The sequence below is a fragment of the Delphinapterus leucas genome, chromosome 3 (assembly GCF_059928025.1).
Source record: "Delphinapterus leucas isolate spDelLeu-1000000601 "Yukka" chromosome 3, BTC_Dleu_Yukka2, whole genome shotgun sequence".
In the NCBI taxonomy this organism is placed as follows: Eukaryota; Metazoa; Chordata; class Mammalia; order Artiodactyla; family Monodontidae; genus Delphinapterus; species Delphinapterus leucas.
This window is the reverse complement of record NC_143131.1, coordinates 125,239,255-125,261,882: the sequence shown is the minus strand read 5'-3', so window position 1 is coordinate 125,261,882 and position 22,628 is coordinate 125,239,255. Positions and strand designations below refer to the sequence as shown.

Sequence of the window (22,628 nt, the reverse complement as noted above, 5' to 3'; positions counted from 1 at the left end):
AGCCATGGCCGCTGGGCCTGCGCGTCCGGAGCCTGTGCTCCGCGGTGGGAGAGGACACAGCAGTGAGAGGCCCGCATATCGCAAAAAAAAAAAAAAAAATTTGCAAAACTGGATGACACCATGTTAAATTCTTCTCCCACATCTCTTAGTTGACTTATCAGTTCTTTTCCATTAAATTCAAGCATGAAGATCTTGAGTTCGATTTTTTTTTTTTTTTTGCCAAATGGCATATTGATAAGCTGCTGAAATAGCATAGAGGCCACAGACAACTGGTTTAGTGATTAATCAGTTGTTGCTTTTTTTTTAATTCCCACATATTCTTCACTGTATTTCAAGGAAAGAGAGAGACGATCCCCTCCATTTAATCTGCAAATTCACCCCTTCTCAGATGGTGTGAGTGCTCTACAGATCTACTGTATGAAAGAAGGTGTCAAGGTAGGCAGATGTTTCCCTGTGTATGTTGTAGACAGTAGAAAAACTGGGAATTGGAAAAGGGGAGGTTGTTTGTGACTGTTTTGTCTTTCGGTCACTGGTTGTCATTTTGATACAAACTATGTAGGAACTGAAAATAGTCACATCTATGGGAAAATCGACAGAACATACACAAAATAAATGTGTGACAGATGTATGAATGGTAACAGCAAAAAAAAACAAAAACAAAAAACTAGGAAGCCATGATTATTTAGAACAGTAACCTAAAGATTGATACAGAATCAAAATATTAAGATAATTACCCTTGATTATCTGGAAGAAATATTAAATAAATTCAGTATTTTAAGAAACATATCTCAAGGATGCCAGATAAAAAGGTATTTGTTGAGTCCCTTTGTTGTGCTGTTCTAATTGCTATGGAATTCATCATCTTGGAATTTCAGTATTAAAAGAAAGCTTGAAATCATCTTGCCCACCATCTTTTTTGATATGGGTGTTTTAGGGAGGATTTCACTTTTGGAAGGCCTTGGGGATTATAACATGTTGCTCACTTAGACAAAATATAATTTCATCTTTAGTGATGTTGGAATACATTTTAAATATTAAGGTCGAGTGGAGGTGGCTCCATCTCCTGGAAAATATATTGTCCTTCAATGTAACAGAATCACATAGTGACTGACTATTCCAGAGGTAAGGCTAGGAAGCCTCCCGCTGTTTCTGGCCTCTCCTTACCTTCTGCATGGCCCTTCCTGTTCCCACTCTGAGCTGCCAAATATACCTGCTTTAGTTGCTTTCTCTCTACCTCTGAGATTGAGCTAGACTTCTGTATATCTGGCAGTAGGGATCTGCTAAACTGTTAACTGAACCTGAGTAAAAGGAGAAAGTGGTACTAATGCGGGGGAAATTAGGTCGAAAATTGTGCTTCTTTGACTTCTGTCTTAAACCACTCTCATGTTGTTTAAACTTCTGGCCTTCCTGGGCTGCCTGAAAATTTGTAAACCAAAGCAATTTTTTGATTCAACTCTAATTCAATGAGAAGCACTTTACTTTGTCTTTTCCTTAGATGTTTTGTTTTTAGATAAATCACAAACAACCTAATCAGTGCATGTAGTTTATATACAAGGGAACTCTTTTAAATGGAGTTCAGCTGCTTCAAATTGACTCAGGGACTATAATAAAAATCAGCTGTTTTCCGTAGGATGGAATTAATGCTAAACACCTAAAAAATAGAACTGCTCTGTAGTTTTCTATGTGGCAGTCAAAATCTCAACCAGGTCAGAATTCCATTAATTAGAATGAAATTGGTTGGTTATTTAAATTTCTTTCCTGTTACTTTTCTTAATACTTGAAATCTACCACAGTTGAAACAATTTTCAACAATTATAAGAAAAAAAGTTACTGAGCAAATCCTGAGTCCTTAGTACATCCTAGATGCTTTCATGTACAATCTCTTTATCCTCAAATCAGCCTATGAAGAAAGTATTTATTTTGCAGTTGGCAAAATTGAAAATGCACTGTTAAGTAGTTTTCCCAGGTTCACACAGCTTATAGGAAGCAAAGTGGAAATGTAAAACCAGCTGCGCCTGATGGAAAACAAACCAAGGAAGAGCAGGTCTCAAAATGTCCTCTCTAACTCAAGGTTCAGGCAGGCACTGATAGAATGGTAAGCCACGACTTGAATGAATCTCCTTGATTTTGCAGGATGTGAACATCCCTGATCTCATAAAGCAGCTTGATATCTTGGGTGATAATGGGGTAAGTCATGAATTGATTAAGTACAGTAAAGATATGCATTTGCCTAAAGAGAAGCAAGAAATACTTGCCAATGCATTACGTGTAAAACAGTAGCAAGTGAAGGGAACTATACTCAGTATTTTGTAATAACCTATAAGGGAAAAGAATCTGAAAATGTAGCTATGCACATATATATACATGTATATATGTAGTTATACATATATATGTGTATAACTAAAGCACTGTGCTGTACACCTGAAACTAACACAGCATTGTAAATCAACTATACTTGAATTAAATAAATAAATAGAAAAAAACAAAAAAATAATAGCAAGTGAGACAGCAGGTTCACTTAAGCATGCGGCTTCTGGAAAAGAATCAGCAATCTATCAAACCACTCAGCTAAGGGATTGTAAGGATCTCTGGAAGGTAGTGGCAGAAGTGGGAACTGGTAAGGTGCTTTTCATGCGCAGGTTTCAGGTTTGAATGCCAATGGAGTGTGCGCTGGTTAAAGCTAATTACCTTCTGACTGTTGCTGGGAGGCATAGGGGGTGAAATTAATCAGTCATGCAGTTGCAAATGCTGCTAAACAGTAGGGTTGGTGGCAGCCCCATAAAAATGCACTAGGAAACTATAATCTCTTTTCTTTCTAAAAACCCCTTCCAGACAGGGTCAAGGCATATTAATTCAGTGGGAGGACCATTCATTGAGATACTAGATGAATGATGTATGTAGGGTGAAGTAGTCACAGTATTTATTTCCCTTGAAAAATTACCAAAGGAGAGAACAAAATCGATTAAATCACATCAAACTGCTATGAAGAGATTACTCTTTATTTCATTTCTTTAATATCTTTATCAGAGTACAATTGCTTTACAATGGTGTGTTAGTTTCTGCTGTATAACAAAGTGAATCAGCTATACATATACATATATCCCCATATCTCCTCCCTCTTGCGTCTCCCTCCCACCCTCCCTATCCCACCCCTCTAGGTGGTCACAAAGCACTCAGCTGATCTCCCTGTGCTGTGTGGCTGCTTCCCACTATCTTTATTTCATTTTGGTTTCTGCTTTTCTTATGACTATTCATGCAGTATGCTTACAGTGAAACAAAATCAAGTCAGCACTAGAGATATAAAACCATCACATTTAATGTACTTTTTACAGGTTTTGAATGAACTCTTTGTTAGGAATTATTACTAAATAGAATAGGCCGTTTGTGAATGTTCTATGCATGCGTATGTGGCAGGCAAGTTAGGCAGTATCTTCTGATAGTATAAATGTCAAAAAGTGTTTTCAGCTTATTTTCTTTCTCCCCACCCCTTCAACCCCCGCCACAGAATTTAAGAAATGAAGAGCAAGTGGCTATAATTCAGGCCAGCACTGTGCTGTCCCTGGCAGAAAAGGTAATAAATCATACTAACATTCAAATCATCTCAGTGTCTGGCTTAACACTTGGGGTTGAAGGACAATCTCTTTGCACATGATTTTGCATTATTGAATACCTAATAAATATTTTATTCTTCAGGGTGATATAACCCAGATAGAATGAGAACACACAAAAGAAGAGTCTACACACTGATTTAGGGTGGGTGGATAATTCTTGCTTTGAAGTCTCTTAAAAATATAATTCTGTAAAAATGCAAAACCTGGATTACATTACTTAAGCCATCCTTACCAAGCTGGGAAACCAATAAAGAAGGGTTTTGTTAAGTGGTAAATTGGAGCATGGCTCTTTCTGTGGGCTTTTCCTTGGATGTGTACCTACCAGTTATTCCAACTGATTCTGTAACTTGGTGGTGGCTCCCTGCACCTTCATTTAGAAAGCCCAACCTGGGGACTGTCAGAAGAGCAACACTGCGCGTTCTCTCACCCCCTTGTGTCTAAACCTGGTAAATGCAAGAGAGAGAAAAAAGGAAAGAGCCAAGTGAAGAAACCTGGTAACTGGCTGTTTTCAGGGCACCTTGAGAATCATCACATAGTTGACAGTCATGTGTACATGGCTGGATAAAGTAAGAACTTATGTACTATAAGTTCCTTGAGATGCTTTCTTAATTTCTAAATGCATAAAAAAGCATGTTGTAAATTAAATGAAACCATGAGCAAGCATTCACCTTGCTCCAGTCTGAAATGAGGGAATTCTACTGGTCAAATGACCCAGTTAAGTACTCAAACAAAACAATGACATTTTAAAAAATGGCAGAGGGAGAGGGAAGAATTGCTATGAAATAAAAAGTTACTTAAGAAATATTGAAATGGTCCTTTTTTGCATCCTGATTCAAGCAAACCAAGTGTGAAACCAAGGACATTTTGCTGACAACTGGGGAAATTTTAATATGGACCAGGTATCAGATGACAAAAGGAATTAATATTAATTTTGCAAAGTGTGGAAATGGCCTTGTGGTTATGTTATTTCTTAAAAGACCTTAAGTGTTAGGGACACATACTGAAGTATTTCATGTGAAATATCTGGGATTTGCTCTTTTAAAAACTTCCACCCTTCACAATTTAATAACAGACCTTATCACTTTCCCTTTCCTCTTGTGATCAAATTAATAGCACCACATTGTCCCTAACATAGGTCTAGAATCCAGAATTTGGCAAGAGGGCCCCCTTGGAACTGGCCCTTACTTATTTCTCCAGCACCCCACTTCCTTCCTTGGTCACCAACCAAGGTCCAGCCATGCACAAATCCTTTTGGGGCTCCAGTCTCCTCTCTCCTCTCTTCTCTCTCCTCTCGCTCTCTGTCTCTCTATCACTCTATCTCTGTCTCTGTCTCTATCTACCTCTACATATTTTCATCCCTTGGTCCTTTACACTGTTCCTTTTGTCTAGATTTTCTCTTCTTCCCTTTCTACCTTTGTCTGGCTAAATCTTAATAATTAGACCCTCCCATACATGGGGAAGCCTTCCTATTCACCCAAGCCCAGTTAGGTCTTCTCACTCTGTGTTCCCACAGTGACCTGTGCTTCTGCTACCATGGCTTTTAGCAACTGTAATACAACCACACTTTTTTTTTTTTTTTTTTCTGTAGTTCACTAGACTCTACGCTCCACGAGGGCAAGTCTGGAATCTGTTTTTCACTCTTTGTTTTCCTAGTTTTTCACACCAGAGCATCTCATCCAGTTGGAGTCATGAAGGGCTATGATTCTTTATTGCAAGCTTTCCCTCAAGCTTCCTACTAAAAGCAGAAAGTACCCTATAGCACGTAGGAACTGTTCTAGTAAAGCTTTGACGTATTAGCTCGTGCCTCCACTTACCTCCTTTGCAAAACAGGTGTGAGGGGTTCAGATTAAACAATCAAAGGGTGATGCCTGTGTGCTTAGCACTGTGATTGAAAGTGAGGAATCAGCTGAATAAGACACAAGCTTGTCCTTAAAATGCTCATGGTCTGTGCAATCGCCTTTTGTGCAAATCTTTGCAATTCATAAGCTAAAATCACCGCCTCCCCCCATGTTTGGGATTCACAGATAAACATTTCTACCTCCAAGTAATTATAAATATCATCTTGAACTTCCTGAGACCACACATTTGAATTATCTCTCTACCATCTGAGAGTGTGACCTTTAGCCAGAGGTTGAGCCTAGACAAATTTCCAACAAGGAAATCCTATTGTGACTTCGTATTAAAAATAATAAGAGCAGTAACCTTATGTGAGGACATGTTACGGGCCAGGGACTATGCTAAATACTGTCTGTGCATTATCTCATTGCTCCCTACAACCACCCTACATTCATCTACTATTTTCATTTTATCTGGGAGAAAACTGTGGCCTGGGCTATTCATTCCTCATCCTGCATCATCCATGTAGTCAGAGTCGGGAGCCAACATACAAATCTATAGCTAAAGCCCATGACCGGACTACTTCACTTTGCGGTTCTCTTAAAAACATAGTGTGGGATTTCCCTGGTAGCACGGTGGTTAAGACCCCGCATTCCCAATGCAGGGGGCCAGGGTTCGATCCCTGGTCAGGGAACTAGATCCCACACGCATGCCGCAACTAAGGAGCCCACGAGCCACAAGTAAGAAGCCCGCCTGCTGCAACTAAGACCCAGCGCAACCAAATAAGTAAATATTTAAAAAAAAAAAAACATGGTACACAAGAGAATTTGTTTCTCAATGGTAAATGGGCAGCAAGCAAGAGGAAGCATTTTAATAAACCTTGATGGTACACAATTGCAATATGAGGGTGTTTACAAGAAACCCATGACTTTGGACTGAAATTTGTTTCATGAGGGAAGCCATGTGTATGTACAAGAGCTGAGAGATTAGCACCTCTCCAGTCTCCACGGCCTTTTTTCTTTCCTCATGTTCCTTACAGCCGAGGGGCTGTTGGATATGGTGGCCCCTTGTGAATACCAAGGCTTCAGTATATAGAAAAATGCTCAGTACACTACATAATTTATCACAAACAAACTAAGAAGCAATAGTTGGTAGTGAGGCAAATTCCTAACAGTGTGGAAGTACAAAAATGAATGTTAACCAAAACCAAGAATGTATTGGTTACCTAGTATGTGCAGTACACTGTCAGTAGGACCTTAGGTTAATTACATCCTTTAATCTTCACATTATTATTAATCCCATTTCACAGATAAGAAAGTTGAGGCTTAGAGAAACCAGGTAACATTTCAAGGCCACATAGCCATGAAAAGCTAGGATTGGGATTAGACCCAAGGTAGTTGGCCTCTAGGACCCACACACTTAATTTTTTGCCCAATTGCCTCCCTGAGGGATAAGCTTATGGTTAACTTGATGGAGACCCATTATAACAATTTATTCTCTGAAACCATATATGTGGTAGGCTCACACTATATTATTCAAAGTCTAAATTCATTCAGGGTATTGATCTGTGCTAATATCAACGCCATCTAACAGAATGATATATTCTAAGTGTTAGGAAAGATAAGTTCTTTCTGTGTGATTTAAAATTTGTCTCCACTCAACAAAAATGATTCCTCAACATTTAGCTGTAATCAGTGTCATATACTGAAATAAATGCCATTTCCCCAGTCTCACCTGGCCTTCTTTCTTTCATCATGCTCCCTCCAACCATGGAGAATTAGACATACCTTCTGCCTGGAACTTGCCCCTCACCTTTGCTTAGTCATCTCTGACTCATTCCTTACACCCAGTGCAATTGTCATTTCCAAGAAAGCCTCCCATGGTGTCCTCCAATGAGGGCAAAACATGTGTTGGTCTTATTCACCATCACAGCCCTAGTACCCAGCACATTGCCTCACACATGGTAGATATCAAGGAAGGCTTTCGTTGAATGAAGAATGAATGAATGAGTGGAAATTTATAAACTTGTTTCTGAGCTAAGAGTTAAAATGTACCAAGTTTTCACTCCAATTCTTAGTCTGCTTCCTGAGATGTAAGGGGAAGAGACTAAGCAGCTCAGGAGGCACCACCATTTACACCATGTCAAGCAATCATGTCACACACTTGTGTCTGGTTTACCCCTCAGTGGATCCAGCAAATTGAAGGAGCAGAGGCTGCCCTGCATCAGAAAATGATGGAATTGGAAAGTGACATGGTGAGTAAAAATGAGATGTCAGAAAACAAAAGAAAAATTGACAAGACAAATGGAACACAACTGTTTTCTAGCAGTTTTATCTGACACGGATGGAAGTTTGTAGCCTTGCCATTATTTTGTGTATAGACTGTGAGACAGAATGCCCAGAAGTACCCCACAATTTCAAGTTATAGCCTCCAGAAATATCATGTTGTAATTTTGTAGTATTTCCAGAACTAATGTTGAAGAAAATCCAGTTAGGTGTTTTCTTTCTTAGGCTAAATAATTTTTCCACCAAATTGACAGAAATGATGGGTATAACTTTGGTATTAAAAATCCCCAAGCCACCTCACTCCCATTAAGATGGCTACTATAAAAAAAAACCCAACAAAAATCAGAAAATAACAAGTGATGGTGAAGATGTGGAGAAACTGGAACGCTGTGCAGTGTTGGTGGGAATGTAAAATGGTGCAGCTGCTATGGAAAACCATATGGTTAGTGGTTGCTCAAAAAATTCAAAATAGAATTTCCATATGATACAGCAACACCACTTCTGGGAGTACACCCAAAATAACTGAAAGCGGACTCTTGAAGAGAGATTTGTACACCTGTGTTCAAAGCAGCATTATTCTCTATAGCTTAAACATGGAAGCAACCCAAGTGTCTGTCAATGGATAAGCAAAATGTGGTATATCCATCTATGGAATATTATTCAGTCTCTAAAGAGTAAGGACATTATGACACATGCTATGACATGGATGAACTTTGAGGACATTATGCTAAATGAAATAAGCGAGTCACGAAAAGACAAATACTGTGTGATTCTACTAATATAGGGACCTACAGTAGTCGTATTCATAGAAACAGAAAGCAAAATGCTGGTTCTCAGGAGCTAAGAGGAGGAAATGGGGAGTTACTGTTTAACAGGTACAGAGTTTCAGTTTTGCAAGATGAAAAGAGTTCTGGAGATTGGTCTCATAACACTGATTATACTTAACACTACTGAAGATAAGAAAGTTTCTGTGAAACTTGTTTCTGTGAAACTTTCTTATCTGTGAATATACTTAACACTACTTAAAAGTGGTTACGATTATAAATTTTACTTTGTGTGTAGTTTGCCACTATTCGCTTTTTTTTTAAATCCCCAGGCCTGGGAATTGGTCATTTTTAACTTACAGCAATACATAGACTTTTATAACAGTACGGTCATTACTGTTATCATTATTACTAAAAGTCAGGTAGTGATTCCTATCAGGTTAGGGAATCCTATCGTAAGAACAACAAGTTGAATTTACATAGCATGTGACAGCTTACAAATCATTAGCTCATATTTTACACGGGACTTGTATTTTACCAACAGGTTGGTCTGTAAAGTCAAAACATATAACAAGAACTGTTTATATTCAAAATACGCTTGAACTCTTTAAATGCACAAACATTAATTAAGCAATCAGCTTGTTACACTGTTCTAGGCACTGGAGCTCAGAGGTAATTAGGAAAGTCACTAGCAAAATCGCATGCAGACATATCCTCTCTCAAAAGTTGATGCAATCAAGTTTACCTTCAGTGTTGGACGAGGCCCTTGTTCCTTGTTAAGCATACAGAGAAAGAATGGACTTGTGCTTGGAGCTATGTTTTATACAAAGATACATTTTTTAATGCCAATGGCAAGATGCTTACAATATGAGAGCCACACAAAACCTGAGGACAAGCAAGGGAACATCAGATTTACATTTCCCAGCTCACTCTGGCTTTGCAGCAAGAGCAGACACTCACTCATTAAGTGGCACTGTGGGTGGAATTGCCTCCACTCTCTTTTATTTTTTTCTTTCTTTTTAAAATAAAATTTAGTTTAAATTGTGGTAAAAAACATACAGCATGCAATTTGCCATCCTAAATTATTTATTTAGGACACACCAGGGTCCAAGTTCCCTGACCAGGGATCAAACCCATGCCCCCTGCAGTGAGAGCACAGAGTCCTAACCACTGGACCACCAGGGAAGTCCCCCATGACTCTTCTTAAAGCAGATGCCCACCCCCAACCCCCTGCCTCCACCACCCCTTCATAAGTCTTAGTGAGACAGGCAGATGGATAAATTGGTCAGTTAGTTGGTATGTGGATGGAGCAATATGTGTGGTTAACTTTATGCCCACTCTCTGTCTTTGTGTTTGCTAATGATACACAGATAAGTTTGAATAAATTTTTATTATACAACTTTGCTCTATTATATTTCATAACATTCTTACAAAAATATACTATCCCAGTATATTTACACAGATATATTTATTAGCATCTATAGCATTTATCTTGTCAGAAGTCTACCCTTAGGGACTTACCTGGTGGTCCAGTGGTTAAGACTCCGTGCTTCCACAGCAGGGGGCATGTGTTCGATCCCTGGTCGGGGAACTAAGATCACACATGTCGTGCAGTGAGGCCAAAAAACCAACCAACCAACCAACAAACAAAAATCTATCCTTAATGACATACTCTTAAATTGGTATAAAAAATCCTTTAAGACATTCCATGTGGATTGTTTGTTATATATTTTTTCTTCTTTCCATTGATTTGTACATTCCCTGTGTGAAACTATAAAAGTTGAACTATTTCCCTAAAAGACAAAATCTGTGACCCTACAAATACTAGTGATTTGTCTTACAGTGGAATTAGAGAAAACGCTAATCAATACAATTTATATATCACTTTCTCATTAACTAAGCTGACTCTATCTATTAATGTCGCCCTTTTTTCTAGGAACAATTCTGCAAAATCAAAGGCTATCTGGAAGAAGAACTAGACTACAGGAAACAAGCTCTCGACCAAGCATATATGGTAGGTACAACAAGCATTGGAGACACTCCGAGTGTTTACGATTACATGCTCTGGAGTAAAGCATCCTGTGTAATTTGTCATGTCATGTATTTGAATAGACCACAACGTGCAGCTCATTTATTCAGAGGTTTCCAGTTCTCATTCTAGAACAAATATATCTCTAGTTCTTTGCTGTTACAATACTCTTATAATAGTTAATATTTCATTATACTTGATTTTTTTAAAAATTGAATTGTGTTGTTAAATAATATTTAAATGAACAACAGATTGGATGGCAATGTAGATTAAAGAGAAATTTTATTAAATCAAATCTGATTGTTGGGGAGCCTAATCTAGGGATAGAATAATGATGTATTTAATGTGATACATATTTTTAATTCATTTATTTCTGACAACAACCCTAAGAGGTATAGGGAATATTATTATTTATATATTACATATGAGAAAATGAAGGCTTAGAGAGAGAAAGAACTTGGCCCAGCTTGGTACACAAGTAGGTAGTGTTTAGATCTGACTCCAGACATTGTGGCCTTAACTACCGTCATCCAGCCACAGTAAGAATATATGGGTATGTATAAAATGGATAACTAATAAGAACCTGCTGTATAAAAAAATAAATAAAATTTAAAAATTAAAAAAAAAATATATGGGGAAATGGGCTGTGCCTTTTTCTCTCCTCCAGAAGATTGTGCTGACGGAGGAGCACATTTGATCCACTCCCCTGAACCAAATTCTTAAAGCATCATTCCTAACATTGGACTACAGCTTGCACTTCTTCTCTCCATGTGGACACCACTCTGCCCCCCACCATAATACACTGTAATGACTCAAGAGAAAAAGAGGAACATTTCGAGGAGTTGCTAGTAGAGGTTTTTATAATGCTTTCCTGGAAGCAGCCTGAGTCACTTTTGGGAAAAGAGTGAAGCACTTAGCCCCTGCTTATATCAAAGATGAATTAGTACTCCCCACCCAAGATGAATAAGAGATTCTGAGCACTGACTGATGGGGAAAGGAGAGGATGAGTATTGGCCGCTGATTAGAGAATAAAGAAGGAGGTAATTTTTCCCTCCCTTCCTATCCTTTTAGCCTTGCCTTCTCTACCTACACACGGTAAGATTAAACTGCATGTGTGTGTGTTCCAGGACTGGAGACTCATTCAGATAATTATTAATATATTTAACTTTTAAGAGATGAGACCTGCTTAGTCCAGGACAGGAGCTTGGAGAACATCCCTCACCAGGGCATGTCCTTTCACCTATGTCAGAGTCACAGGGGATAAGATGATAGATTTTGGTAACTGTATCTGAAGCATGTGAAAGAAAAGAAAACTGGGATATAAGAAGCAGTAGACTCTTCATCTAAAACAGAAAAGCCTCAAGGAAGCATTTTATAGCTAGAGCAACTATAAATCTCAGAGTATTAAAAAACAGACCAACTCCAAAGACTCCAGGCTATATTTCTCAATTGTTATTTTTATAAGAAAAAAATGGAGACTATAAAGCCATCTTCAGAGGTGTGTCATGTGGAAGAGAGGTGGCATTGTGTGTGTGAAATACCTCCAATTTCAAGTATTTTACTCCAACTTGGACCACTTTTCAATGCTTATTTATAAAAATATGGCCACCACAATAGATGTCTTTTAATATCTGTCAAATGAAAGAGAGAACAAACTTATTTTCAGCCACATTTGAGAATAGAAGGATATACAGTTATTATAACAAAGTAAGGACTTGTTAAAAATGAAAAGTATGTGACATGGACAGGATCCCAAGAAAAAGAACAAACTCACCATCATCGGAGTAGTTCACGTATTGGCTAGATGATCCTTATGGCATCTTATAAAGGGGATCATCAAAAGGATATTTAAGCTGGAGAAGCTTTTTTTTTTTTTAATTATTTATTTTTGGCTGAGTTGGGTCTTCATTGCTGCACGCGGTCTTTCTCTAGTTGTGGCGAGTGGGGGGCTACTCTTCGTTGCGGTGCACAGGCTTCTTTTTCTTATATATAAATTTATTTATTTTATTTACTTATTTTTGGCTGTGTTGGGTCTACATTGCTGCGTGCGGGCTTTCTCTAGTTGTGGCGAGCGGGGGCTATTCTTCGTTGCGGTGTGCGGGCTTCTCATTGCGGTGGCTTCTCTTGTTGTGGAGCACAGGCTCTAGGCAAGCAGGCTTCAGTAGTTGTGGCACACGGGCTCAGTAGTTGTGGCTCGTGGGCTCTAGAGCACAGGCTCAGTAGATGTGGCGCATGGGCTTAGTTGCTCTGTGGCATGTGGGACCTTCCCGGACCAGTGCTCGAACCCATGTCCCCTGCACTGGCAGGCAGATTCTTAACCACTGCGCCACCAGGGAAGTCCCAGTGTGTGGGCTTCTCATGGCAGTGGCTTCTCCTGTTGCGGAGCACAGGCTCTGGGAGTGCGGGCTTCAGTAGTTGTGGTGCACGGGGTCATTAGTTGTGGTGCGCAGGCTCCAGAGCGCAGGCTCAGTAGCTGTGGTGCACGGGCTTAGTTGCTCTTCGGCATGTGGGATCTTCCCAGACCAGGGATCAAACCCTTGTCCCCTGCACTGACAGACAGATTCTTAACCACTGCACCATCAGGATAGTCCCTAAGCTGGATAAGCTTTGAAATTTATTTTGTTGCTAGGATCCTGTGAGACTAAAATAATACATCCCTCCACATGTACACACATGTGTACATTCACACACCACACGTAAGATACTAAATTCCAAGGTTTTCTAATTCTATTTGCCAGAGAATCCAGGAACTAGAAGCGACTTTGTACAATGCTCTGCAGCAAGAAACTGTTATCAAGTTTGGTGAATTGTTAACTGAAAAACAGCAAGAGGAGCTGAGGACAGCAGTGGAAAAGTTACGGCGGCAGATGCTGAGGAAGAGCAGAGAGTACGACTGTCAGATTCTACAGGAGAGAATGGAGCTCTTACAGCAAGCCCATCAGGTGAGGATGTAGTCACTACATGGGTGGTACTAAGAAAATGGGACCAAGTGCTCAGTACATAGTGTTGGGTATGAGTATGGAGAAGCCTGGGAGCTAGAAGCTATTTTCAAAGAGTAAAATAAATAGCTATTGTTTTCCACCTACACTCAGAAACAGGACCACGGTTTTATAATGAACTAATCTGAAGAGAATTGGCACTTCAGAAGCACTGTGTCATGCTACTGTTTTTGCGACTACTTTGTCCTGAAACACCCCTTGAATCTCATGGAGCCTGATTATGTCCCTTATGCTGGGAAGGGACTCTCTGGGACTCAGTCCAGGACACAGATAATGCTTCCCCACTGTTACTCATCCCAGTCCATAACCTAGCCTGATCAAATAATCCGAAGAGGGTAAAAGGGAACAAGGACCTTTCTCTTTATTCCCAGAATAAACAGCAACAGCAACAAAGCATGGAAGCTGCTTCTCACTTACTGGCATGTGCTATAGGTCAGGAACTAAACTAAGGGCTCTACTTCCATTGTTTCATTTATTCTTGGCAATAGCCCACTCCTGTAAGTATTCTTATTATCCCAGCTTAAGAGATCACGATACTGAAGAAAAGAGTGCTTAGGTGATTGGCCCAAGATGACAGATAGTAAGCAACAGAGCCAGAATTACAGCCCAGATCGGCCTAACTCCAAGGCCAGTGCACATAAACATTGCACTATGCTGTCTTCTACAGCTTGAATCATCTATAATTTATATGATTTATCTAGACCGGCAAGGCTCAAAATAAACACCCAATATTAACTTATAGCCAAAATTCTTAATTCCAACTATTTGTTCATGTCACAGATTGCCAGGCAAAGACTAGGGTCCTGGTCAAAAAGCAGATTCTGAAATAATTCCAGAATTGAAAGTTCCAGGCTAGGGTATTCGGTACTCATAAGCTGAAATAAGCAACTGGTACGAAATCCAGATGGGCTCTACGGGAGGTAAGAGTCATGTGGTCATTAGAGATCAAGGTGAGTAGAAAAGGAACAGGGGTTATTTTTTGTGGATCTTTACAGGCTAACAAATTACCCAAGTTAACACGGAACTCTGAAGCCATTTTGTCCCAGAGATGATAAACACATACATGTTTGTTTCACTGGTTCTTGAGATTCCATCATAAAGTTTGGATTTTGACTCTGAAGAGAGTTTTAAAGCTTTCAATAATAGACTGTGCAGTATCATTGCATTAATGCAGGCATTCTTTCCTTCTATAAGGGAATGAACATGTCCTCTGCATAAATTTCTCAGGCTGCAATAGCATTTAATTAATTTCAGCAAAGAAGGAGGTGTGTCATAGAACCGCAGAAGTGTTTATTTTTAAGATGGACAAATAGTTATCTAAATTTTTTTATGATTAAAGCCTTGTCAATGCTTTTGTGTCTCTTCAGTCAGCTAAGGTACTTCACTCCCAAAAGAGATGGTTCTGTTTGTTTTGTTTTAAGTTACCCAGCCTGAACTGTTAAGTACATTATATTTCTAAGCCTCAGAGAGTTTTATTGGCATTTTCTGTCTCCCAACCAGATGTTCATTAGAATATGCCTTTCCAGTTATTTCTTACTTTCCTTTCAATCAGTAGCTTTGATTTGAGAGAATTATTCCAGAAAGCACTGGCCAGGATTTGTCATATATAAGTTTATAATGCAGTCTAAATTCTAGAGCATATCACTAACCACTTATTAGACATTTCTGTTTGAATGTTTTAGAGTGAACTCAAATGAAACATACCTAAACACACATTCTTATCCTTACTTCTCCCTTCTCTCCCCATCTGCCTGTCTTGGTTAGTAGAACTACCACATGTCAAAGCACTCAAGCTGAAAACCCTGGGGTCTTCCTTCTCCTTCTCCCCTTTTCTGATGTCATATTCTTCCTCAAAAGTCTCCATGATCCCAATTTCCAGTTGAGTCTAATCATGCTATCCCCAGGTCCTTCAGTAGCTGGCTACTCCTCCCCTAAAACCCAGATTTGAGACAATCTTCATAGCTTACCTTCCTCTCATGCAGAACTCTTCCCGTACCCCTTAGGCCATGATTTCCCACCTCCAAGCCTTTGTTTTCCTGACTGCTCACCCCAAAATGTCGTTCAGAGTCTGCTGCACTTATCCAAATCTTCTCACTTTTCAGTTTAGATCCAGCTCTTCAGAATGCTCTCCCTGATGAACACAATGAACTACATACTACTGAAAAAATCGACATTCCATACCCTTTTCATACACTCATTCAGAACCATTTATTGAGGGCCTGCTTGTGCTGGGTGCTGGGAGTGTGATGGTGGAGAAAGACATAAAGGTCACAGTTCTCATGTATCCTACCGATGAAGAGGGAAATAGCGACAGCGCAAATGAGCAATAGCCAGGGCAATTTCAGAGAGTGGCAATAAGTGCTCTGAAGATGTGTGTGTGTGTGTGAGAGAGAGAGGGAGGGAGGGAGGGAGAGGGAGAGAATGAGAGTGAGTTTGGGAGTAGGATTAGCCACTCTAAACTGGCTGATCAGAGCAGGCCTCTCTGAAAATGTCGAAATCCCAAGAAATCAGCCACACAAAGATTTTGGCGAGGTGTCCCAGAAGTTAGGGTCAGCAGGGGCTAAGTCTCTATCATGGGAATGTTTGGAATATTTAAGGAGCAGAGAGAAGGCCAGTATGGCAGGGGCACATGGAGCCAAGGGAAGGTGGTTATGAGATGAATCTGGAGAGGTGAGACAGGCCAAGGTCATGCTGGGCCTTGAAGGAGTTTGGGTTTTATTCTGAGAGCAACTTGGCTAACTGTCCCTCTCCCTCTTCCTCGCCCCCTTAAAACTCAAGGACTGCCGTGATCATTTCACATTCTAAGAGTTCACACTGGCTACTATAGGTGGATGTAGGATGCACAAGATTAGAAGCAGGAAGAGCCGGCAGTAACCTCTCACACAGTCATGATGGGGGACTTGGTGTACTTAGTAGCAATAGAGACAAAAAGTCGTAGAAAAGGGATCTATTTTGGACTCCATAGAGTTTACTGTGAGACTGGATGGCAGGCTGGCAAGCAGATGGGACGGAAAAAGACATAAAGCCCGCAGCACACAGTGTAGCTTACCTAACTCATTGAATAAGTATGTATACGCAGCTTCTTTGTGCTAAACACTGTACTGGGTGTTAGAGGTTGGCGATGAAGTTGTGCATAGTTTCGCCATTGTTTACTTTTCTGCTTAATCTGTTTTTCCCTGTGTTTTACATTTTTTCTCCCCATCTGGATGTGATAGTTCTTTGAGATCAGGAACTAATTGATGCCTTGCCTGTATTCTCCATCACATCCAGCACAGTCCTGAACATGTGAGAAGGTGCCCAACAAGCACAGGCTTGGTGGCTGCATAGATGCCATAGTAATCTCATGATTGTATTGGTGTAGTGCTTGCCTCTACATCCAGCACACATAAGAAGGAAGTTCTTGTACACTCAAGGTAGAAATAGCTAGCAAATTTATTCTTTCACTGTGTAGCTTTGGAGCATAAGCCGCACTATGGAAATACAAGCAGACACATCACACACATTTATCATTCACTGACACACACATCAGCATTCATTGTCACATAATTTCATGGTCCTTCTGACAAAACACACCCTCCTCTCCTGCACAAACCTCACCCTCTTTCCTTTAAAGCAGGATTTCCCAGTCTCTGCACTACTGACATTTTGGGCCTGATGATTCTTTATGGGGGTGGGGTGGGGGGGTGGAGACTGATCTGTGTACTGCAGGATGTTTAGCAGCATCTTTGGCCTCTACCCCTTAGGTGCTAGTTGCACCCCTTCCCCCAGTTGTGACCAGTGATCACATGTGATTCAAAACTGTCCAGAAATTAGATAGTGGTGATGGTTGCACAACTTTGTGAATATACTAAAACCACTGAATATTACACTTTAAAATAAATTAACTAACTAACTTTTTAAATGTCCAGACATTGCCAGATGTCATCTGGGGTGCAAAATCACCCCCAGTTGAGAACCATTTTAGAGAGAGGAAGATATGATTTCCAAGTTCAACTGTTCTTTGTTCTAGCTTCCCTTTTGTCTCCGCACATTGCATTGTAAAACCTCTCCTTCTATATTATCACGTTGTTTAGCTTCCATTGTTTTCTCCTTAGACTCCAGTTCTCCATTTTCTAATTTATTCCCAAAAGAGGCATTAAATTACAAGCTTGCCCTGTGTAACCCTGTACCATGAACATACAAGGCCTTTAGATTGCCAGAAGGAAATTTGAAGACTCTTTTCACTTATAAATTAGTCTATGTAATGTCAATTTCAAATCTGTGCTATTTAAATTACTGGAATTTTGTTATAGTTTACAGGTAATTTCAAAGACAGTTCTGGAACTTTTTTGTCTTCAGGATTACTTGTGTTATTCTTGTTATGTTTGGGGGGTTTTTTCCCCTAGTTTATCAGTTCCTTCTTTTCAATTTTTTTGAGGTGGAATCGCTACCTTGTTTTGTGAAAATTGGTCAGTCCTGTTTCGTGAGGAAGTTCCACCCTGAAACAGATTTGATATAAGGTTGGAAAAAAAAAAAAGGTAGAACAGAAACCGATGGGCTAGTTGCATTCGTGTGAGCCAGTTTTAGCTATTTTTTAGTGAGGTAATAAACAACCAAAAACCTTAATCAAATGGTTTACAACAAAATTTGTTTCTTGCTCTCTAGTTCTGGGACATACAGCTGTCTCTACAAGGATGTGGCTTTCCCACATCTCACTCCCGCTCACGTTCCACTGGCCAAAACAGGTCTCCTGACCAAGCCCAAGGACAGTGGGGTGAGAATCATGCCTCTCTCACAGGGAAGGGGTCTTCAGGGATAGATTGACCCAGAAGAGAAAGGGATGGCAAATATTTTTAAAATATAATCAATGACAATGATTTTCACTGTGAGTACGGGTAATTTTTGAAACATGCAATAACCCACTGGGTATAGAAAAACGTATATGTGACATTTCCAGATGTTATGTTTTTATAGAAAGTTCTGTGTTTTAGGTTGGTGAATGATCTTCTTGTTTAACAGACTGAAAAGCTTCTTTTTCCCATCCCTTTTTTTTTTCAGAGAATTCGTGACTTAGAAGATAAAACAGACATCCAGAAAAGACAGATAAAGGACTTAGAAGAAAAGGTACATGTGAAGTTCAATATGTATTTCAATCTTTATTTGTTAGATCAGACGATAATATTGTTTTCACTCACCGTGTTTTCTTTCTTCTCAGCTATTGTGTATCTTGTGTAGGCAGGTATAGTTACAGTAAACGTAAACTCTGCCTGTAGTCAGGCACCAGGATTCTAGCAAAGCTTCTGCCTTCAGTTACATTTTTGCCTTTTGTGTCGATTCCTGTCCTTTTCTATCAGTGTTTTCTTTCCTCAGTTTTCCCTTTCCCATCTTCACTTCTTTGCCAAAAGTTTCTTCTGAGTTTTGTTACTCTACGTTCCTCTTCCTTTTTAAAATCTTTTTAGTCCCTTTTTTAAAAAGTCTTTCCCATTATTCATAAAAAGCCCTTTCCTCCTTGTGCTGCAATTTCACCTCAATAATACATTCAGAAATTTAGATTGACACATGAAAACTATGACCTCATGTCACTTCCCCAGTGGTCTGAGAGAGGAACTGCTTCTTCCAAGTCAGCCAACACTTTTGGCAGGGGTGGAGGTGAGGTAAAGAGGGCATTTGGAATTGTGTGTGTTCTGGGAGAAGGGAGAGGGCTAGCGCAGGGATGCTCCTTAGCTGCAGTGAGTTCAACAGTCTTGCATAACAAAGAATTATCCTGCCTACGATGCCAGGGGCGCCCTGCCAAGGAACACAGCAGGGATGGCAAGAGGTGTTCTATGGAGTTCCAGTCTCATTGACTGGAAGTAGCAGCCTGAATCCCTCTGTTGCGAAAAAGCATGGCTGTTTTGCAGTATCTCATGGGCACCCAAGAAGCAAATAGCAAACCACCTGCCATTTCTGAGATAGTGATTAGAATTTGGTTCATCCCAAATGGCTTTTATAGTTGCCCTTACGTGAGCTCAAAGGCCACTGGTAGGGTCCAGTAGCCAAACAATCAGCCACCTAGATTCTTTTGTAGTCTCGGTCTTCATGTACTTATTTGAGCTTGGGTAAGTGACTTTACCCACTGTGTCTAAGCCATATCTATTCAATAGGGATGGTAACACTCACCCTCACCTCCTCTCATGGGTTCCATGAGGAAAAAAATGAGGCCACTTACATGAAAATTAGGAAACACTAAAAAAGTATAAGTCAAATTAAAGTATATTTTTTTAAATTTCCAAATGTAAAGTTACATATCTTATACAAAATTTTAAATTTGAATTTTCCTCTTTTCCAAACTGTGCTATTTAGTTCTTCAGGGTAAGAGTGTAGTAAACGAAAAGCTGCATCTAATTTCCCAGTGTTTGGCAGAGAGACCCATAGAAAGCAGGGGTTGTCCACAGTTTCCCTGGCTGTCAAAGGACACACCTGCTATCTTCCGTTTTCCACGTATTTAAATGGCTACCCTTGGTCCTAGTCAGTCTCTCTGCTAATCCGTAAACAGTCCTGGGGTGGCTCAAGGAGGAAGCTGCCAGCTCTTCCCCAGAAACTTCGTTCAGTTCAGTCCCCACTTAACTGAGGAAAAACAAACAAATAAAGGAATTTTCTAACATCTAGTCAGGTCACCACCCTAGCCAAATTAAGTGTGAACTTTTCATTTTACAGGTCTGAACTTCCTAAATATTTATGATACTAGGTTAATGTACTTAACAGAAAATGACGATTATTTAGCTATCAAAGCAGCATATTCCATATGTAGTACTAAACTAAGCCACTTCAAAAACAATCCAGTTGGTTTTTGATTAGAGGTTAGAATGACAGATGAGGTTTATAAAGTACCTTCTATTCACTTGACCTCAATTCTACTCATCCACAAGCATAGTAAAAAGGCTAAAGATCACTTATGTCAGTGATAGTCTTCATCCTTTCCCCTGGAGTACTTGAACACCTTCTCAGGGTACATACAGTATTCCTTCTTTGTTCCTAATTCCCATGCACACAGTGAGTATAAATCAGGTGATAAAAAGAAACATAGCAAAATTGCTTCCCACGTGCCGCTCTTCACCATCCAAGGCACTTCCACATTCATCATCTCATTTGATGATGAATTATCATCATTCATTATAATTATTATTATAATAGATAATAATTATTATTATTAATTATAATTATCCTGAGAAACATACCACAGATATTATGTTCCCCTTTTATACAGATAATAAAACAAAGGCTCAGAGACACTAAACAACTTTCCCCAAATCATATAACCAGTCTATGGCAAATCAAGACCAGAGGTCGGGTATCTGACCCTAAGTGCCACAGCCTGCCTACCACATAGCATGGAATTTAGACTCTCATTGTAAATCAAGTGATGGGCGTCCCCTCATGCCCAGAGAGGTAGCTCTGACACCTGACCTTCTCATGGGAATAGTGGAAGCCTTCCATTCCTCTCCTCCATCCACTCCTGTTCCATGTGCCATCCTATTACTATCCATCTTCAAGGAATGGAAAAAAAAAAAAGGACAGAGTTTCTGCTTTTCATAGTACTAGACCAGTCACTAATACATGGCTCTTCACACCATGTCTATAACTTGTTCATGCAATTTTGCCACAGGGAAGCAAGAGCCTTATAAGTATGGCATTAAAGGAAATATGCAAATAATATGCCCCATATGAGACTGCCATACAGGACCCTATTCAAAAATGTCATGACCAACAGAAGGCTCCTGAAGTGTGATAACAAGGCAAAAGACTTCATGACTCTGTAAATCACCGAGGAAATCAGTATTTGAAAAAACTGATCTGACCTATGACATTTTATAATTAGTATACAGTTGGTTTTCTACCAGTGCTACACAAGCATGTTTTCCATCCAAGTATCTGCTTCTCTGGTGAAGGTTCTTGGTGAAGAGAGAAATATCGGACTCCATTTAACTTCTATGAGTCCAATAAGGAGAAATCTATCTCAAAAGCATGACAGTCTGGAGCGGCAGCATCCATTCACTGTGTGTAGTTACCTCTGATGAATAAGCATAGTTCATACCAGTAGGAGGACCACATATCCTCACTCAACCAGGACAGACCCAGGTTATACCTGTTGCCCTGATGTAATTACTAATACAATTCCATTTCCCTCTGAGGAGCGCCCCACTGTGGATAAGTGATCATATGTTTACCCTACAGATTAATACCTTAGTCCTAAAACCTAACACGTTAACCAAATAATGATAGCACTGAGTGATTGTGTACACTTTGATCATTTTTAATTATTTAAATTACCCTCTCACACATTAAAAATAGAGACAATAACATGTAATAGAGTAGGACTTGGAAGGTCTAACCTCTAGGCTTCACTATACCATCAGATTATAGGCAATTAGACTATTGATTAACTGCTCTGTGCTTATTTTTCTTACTTATAAAATTAGGAGCTTAGGCCGATGACCTGTTAAGACCCTCTCAGAGTTCTAAAATGTATCAGTCGATGTTAGTTGAACACCAGTTATTCATTGCATTGCTTTACCAGTGGATAAATAAAAGGTATGGTTTTTTGAAATAAAAGGTGTTTGGTGTATATATGAGAAATGGTCAGATTTGAGCAAAGTGGAAAAGCTGAAGTTTTGTACGACCTGAATGGCAGTACAGAAATTCAGATTTACATAATCTTCTTCTTTTTCTTCTGCAGTTTCTGTTTCTATTCTTGTTCTTCTCTCTTGCCTTTATTCTATGGCCTTGATGTCAAGGTGCCTCTTACAGGTAAGATTCCATTTAATTCTCAAAATGTGCTTCTAAGAGGTATTTGATAAGAAGGATGCTGCATATAGTTACTATGCCCATGTTTTTTTTAAAACAATACACTGGGTATTTAAATGCCATAAAATGAGAAATAGATCCAATCCATTTGGGTGATTATTAAAGAAATGAAGCAACCATGAAGCATGACGGAAATCAAGAATTTTTTTCTAGCTAACTGTCTTGCTTTGGGAAGTCATCATGTCTGTGGATCTGTGACTTCTCATTGTAGCCCCTCATTACACTGAAAGAGTCGTTTCTGTATCTGCAAAGTAAAAAAATATGAGTATGTTTTTAGTCTC

At 39.6% G+C, this 22,628-nt stretch overlaps 1 protein-coding gene across 1 annotated transcript in view; it reads left to right on the top strand.

Moving 5' to 3' along the window:
- Nucleotides 1-19,432, top strand: part of JAKMIP2 (janus kinase and microtubule interacting protein 2) — a 51,709-nt gene extending 32,277 nt beyond the window's left edge. The window contains 9 exon segments of the mRNA XM_089909470.1: nt 337-435; nt 2,134-2,187; nt 3,506-3,571; nt 7,633-7,701; nt 10,433-10,510; nt 13,264-13,467; nt 18,562-18,627; nt 19,261-19,406; nt 19,408-19,432. Coding sequence (XP_089765596.1) covers nt 337-435; nt 2,134-2,187; nt 3,506-3,571; nt 7,633-7,701; nt 10,433-10,510; nt 13,264-13,467; nt 18,562-18,627; nt 19,261-19,406; nt 19,408-19,432 — 807 coding nt within the window.
- Nucleotides 19,433-22,628: the final 3,196 nt, after the last annotated feature.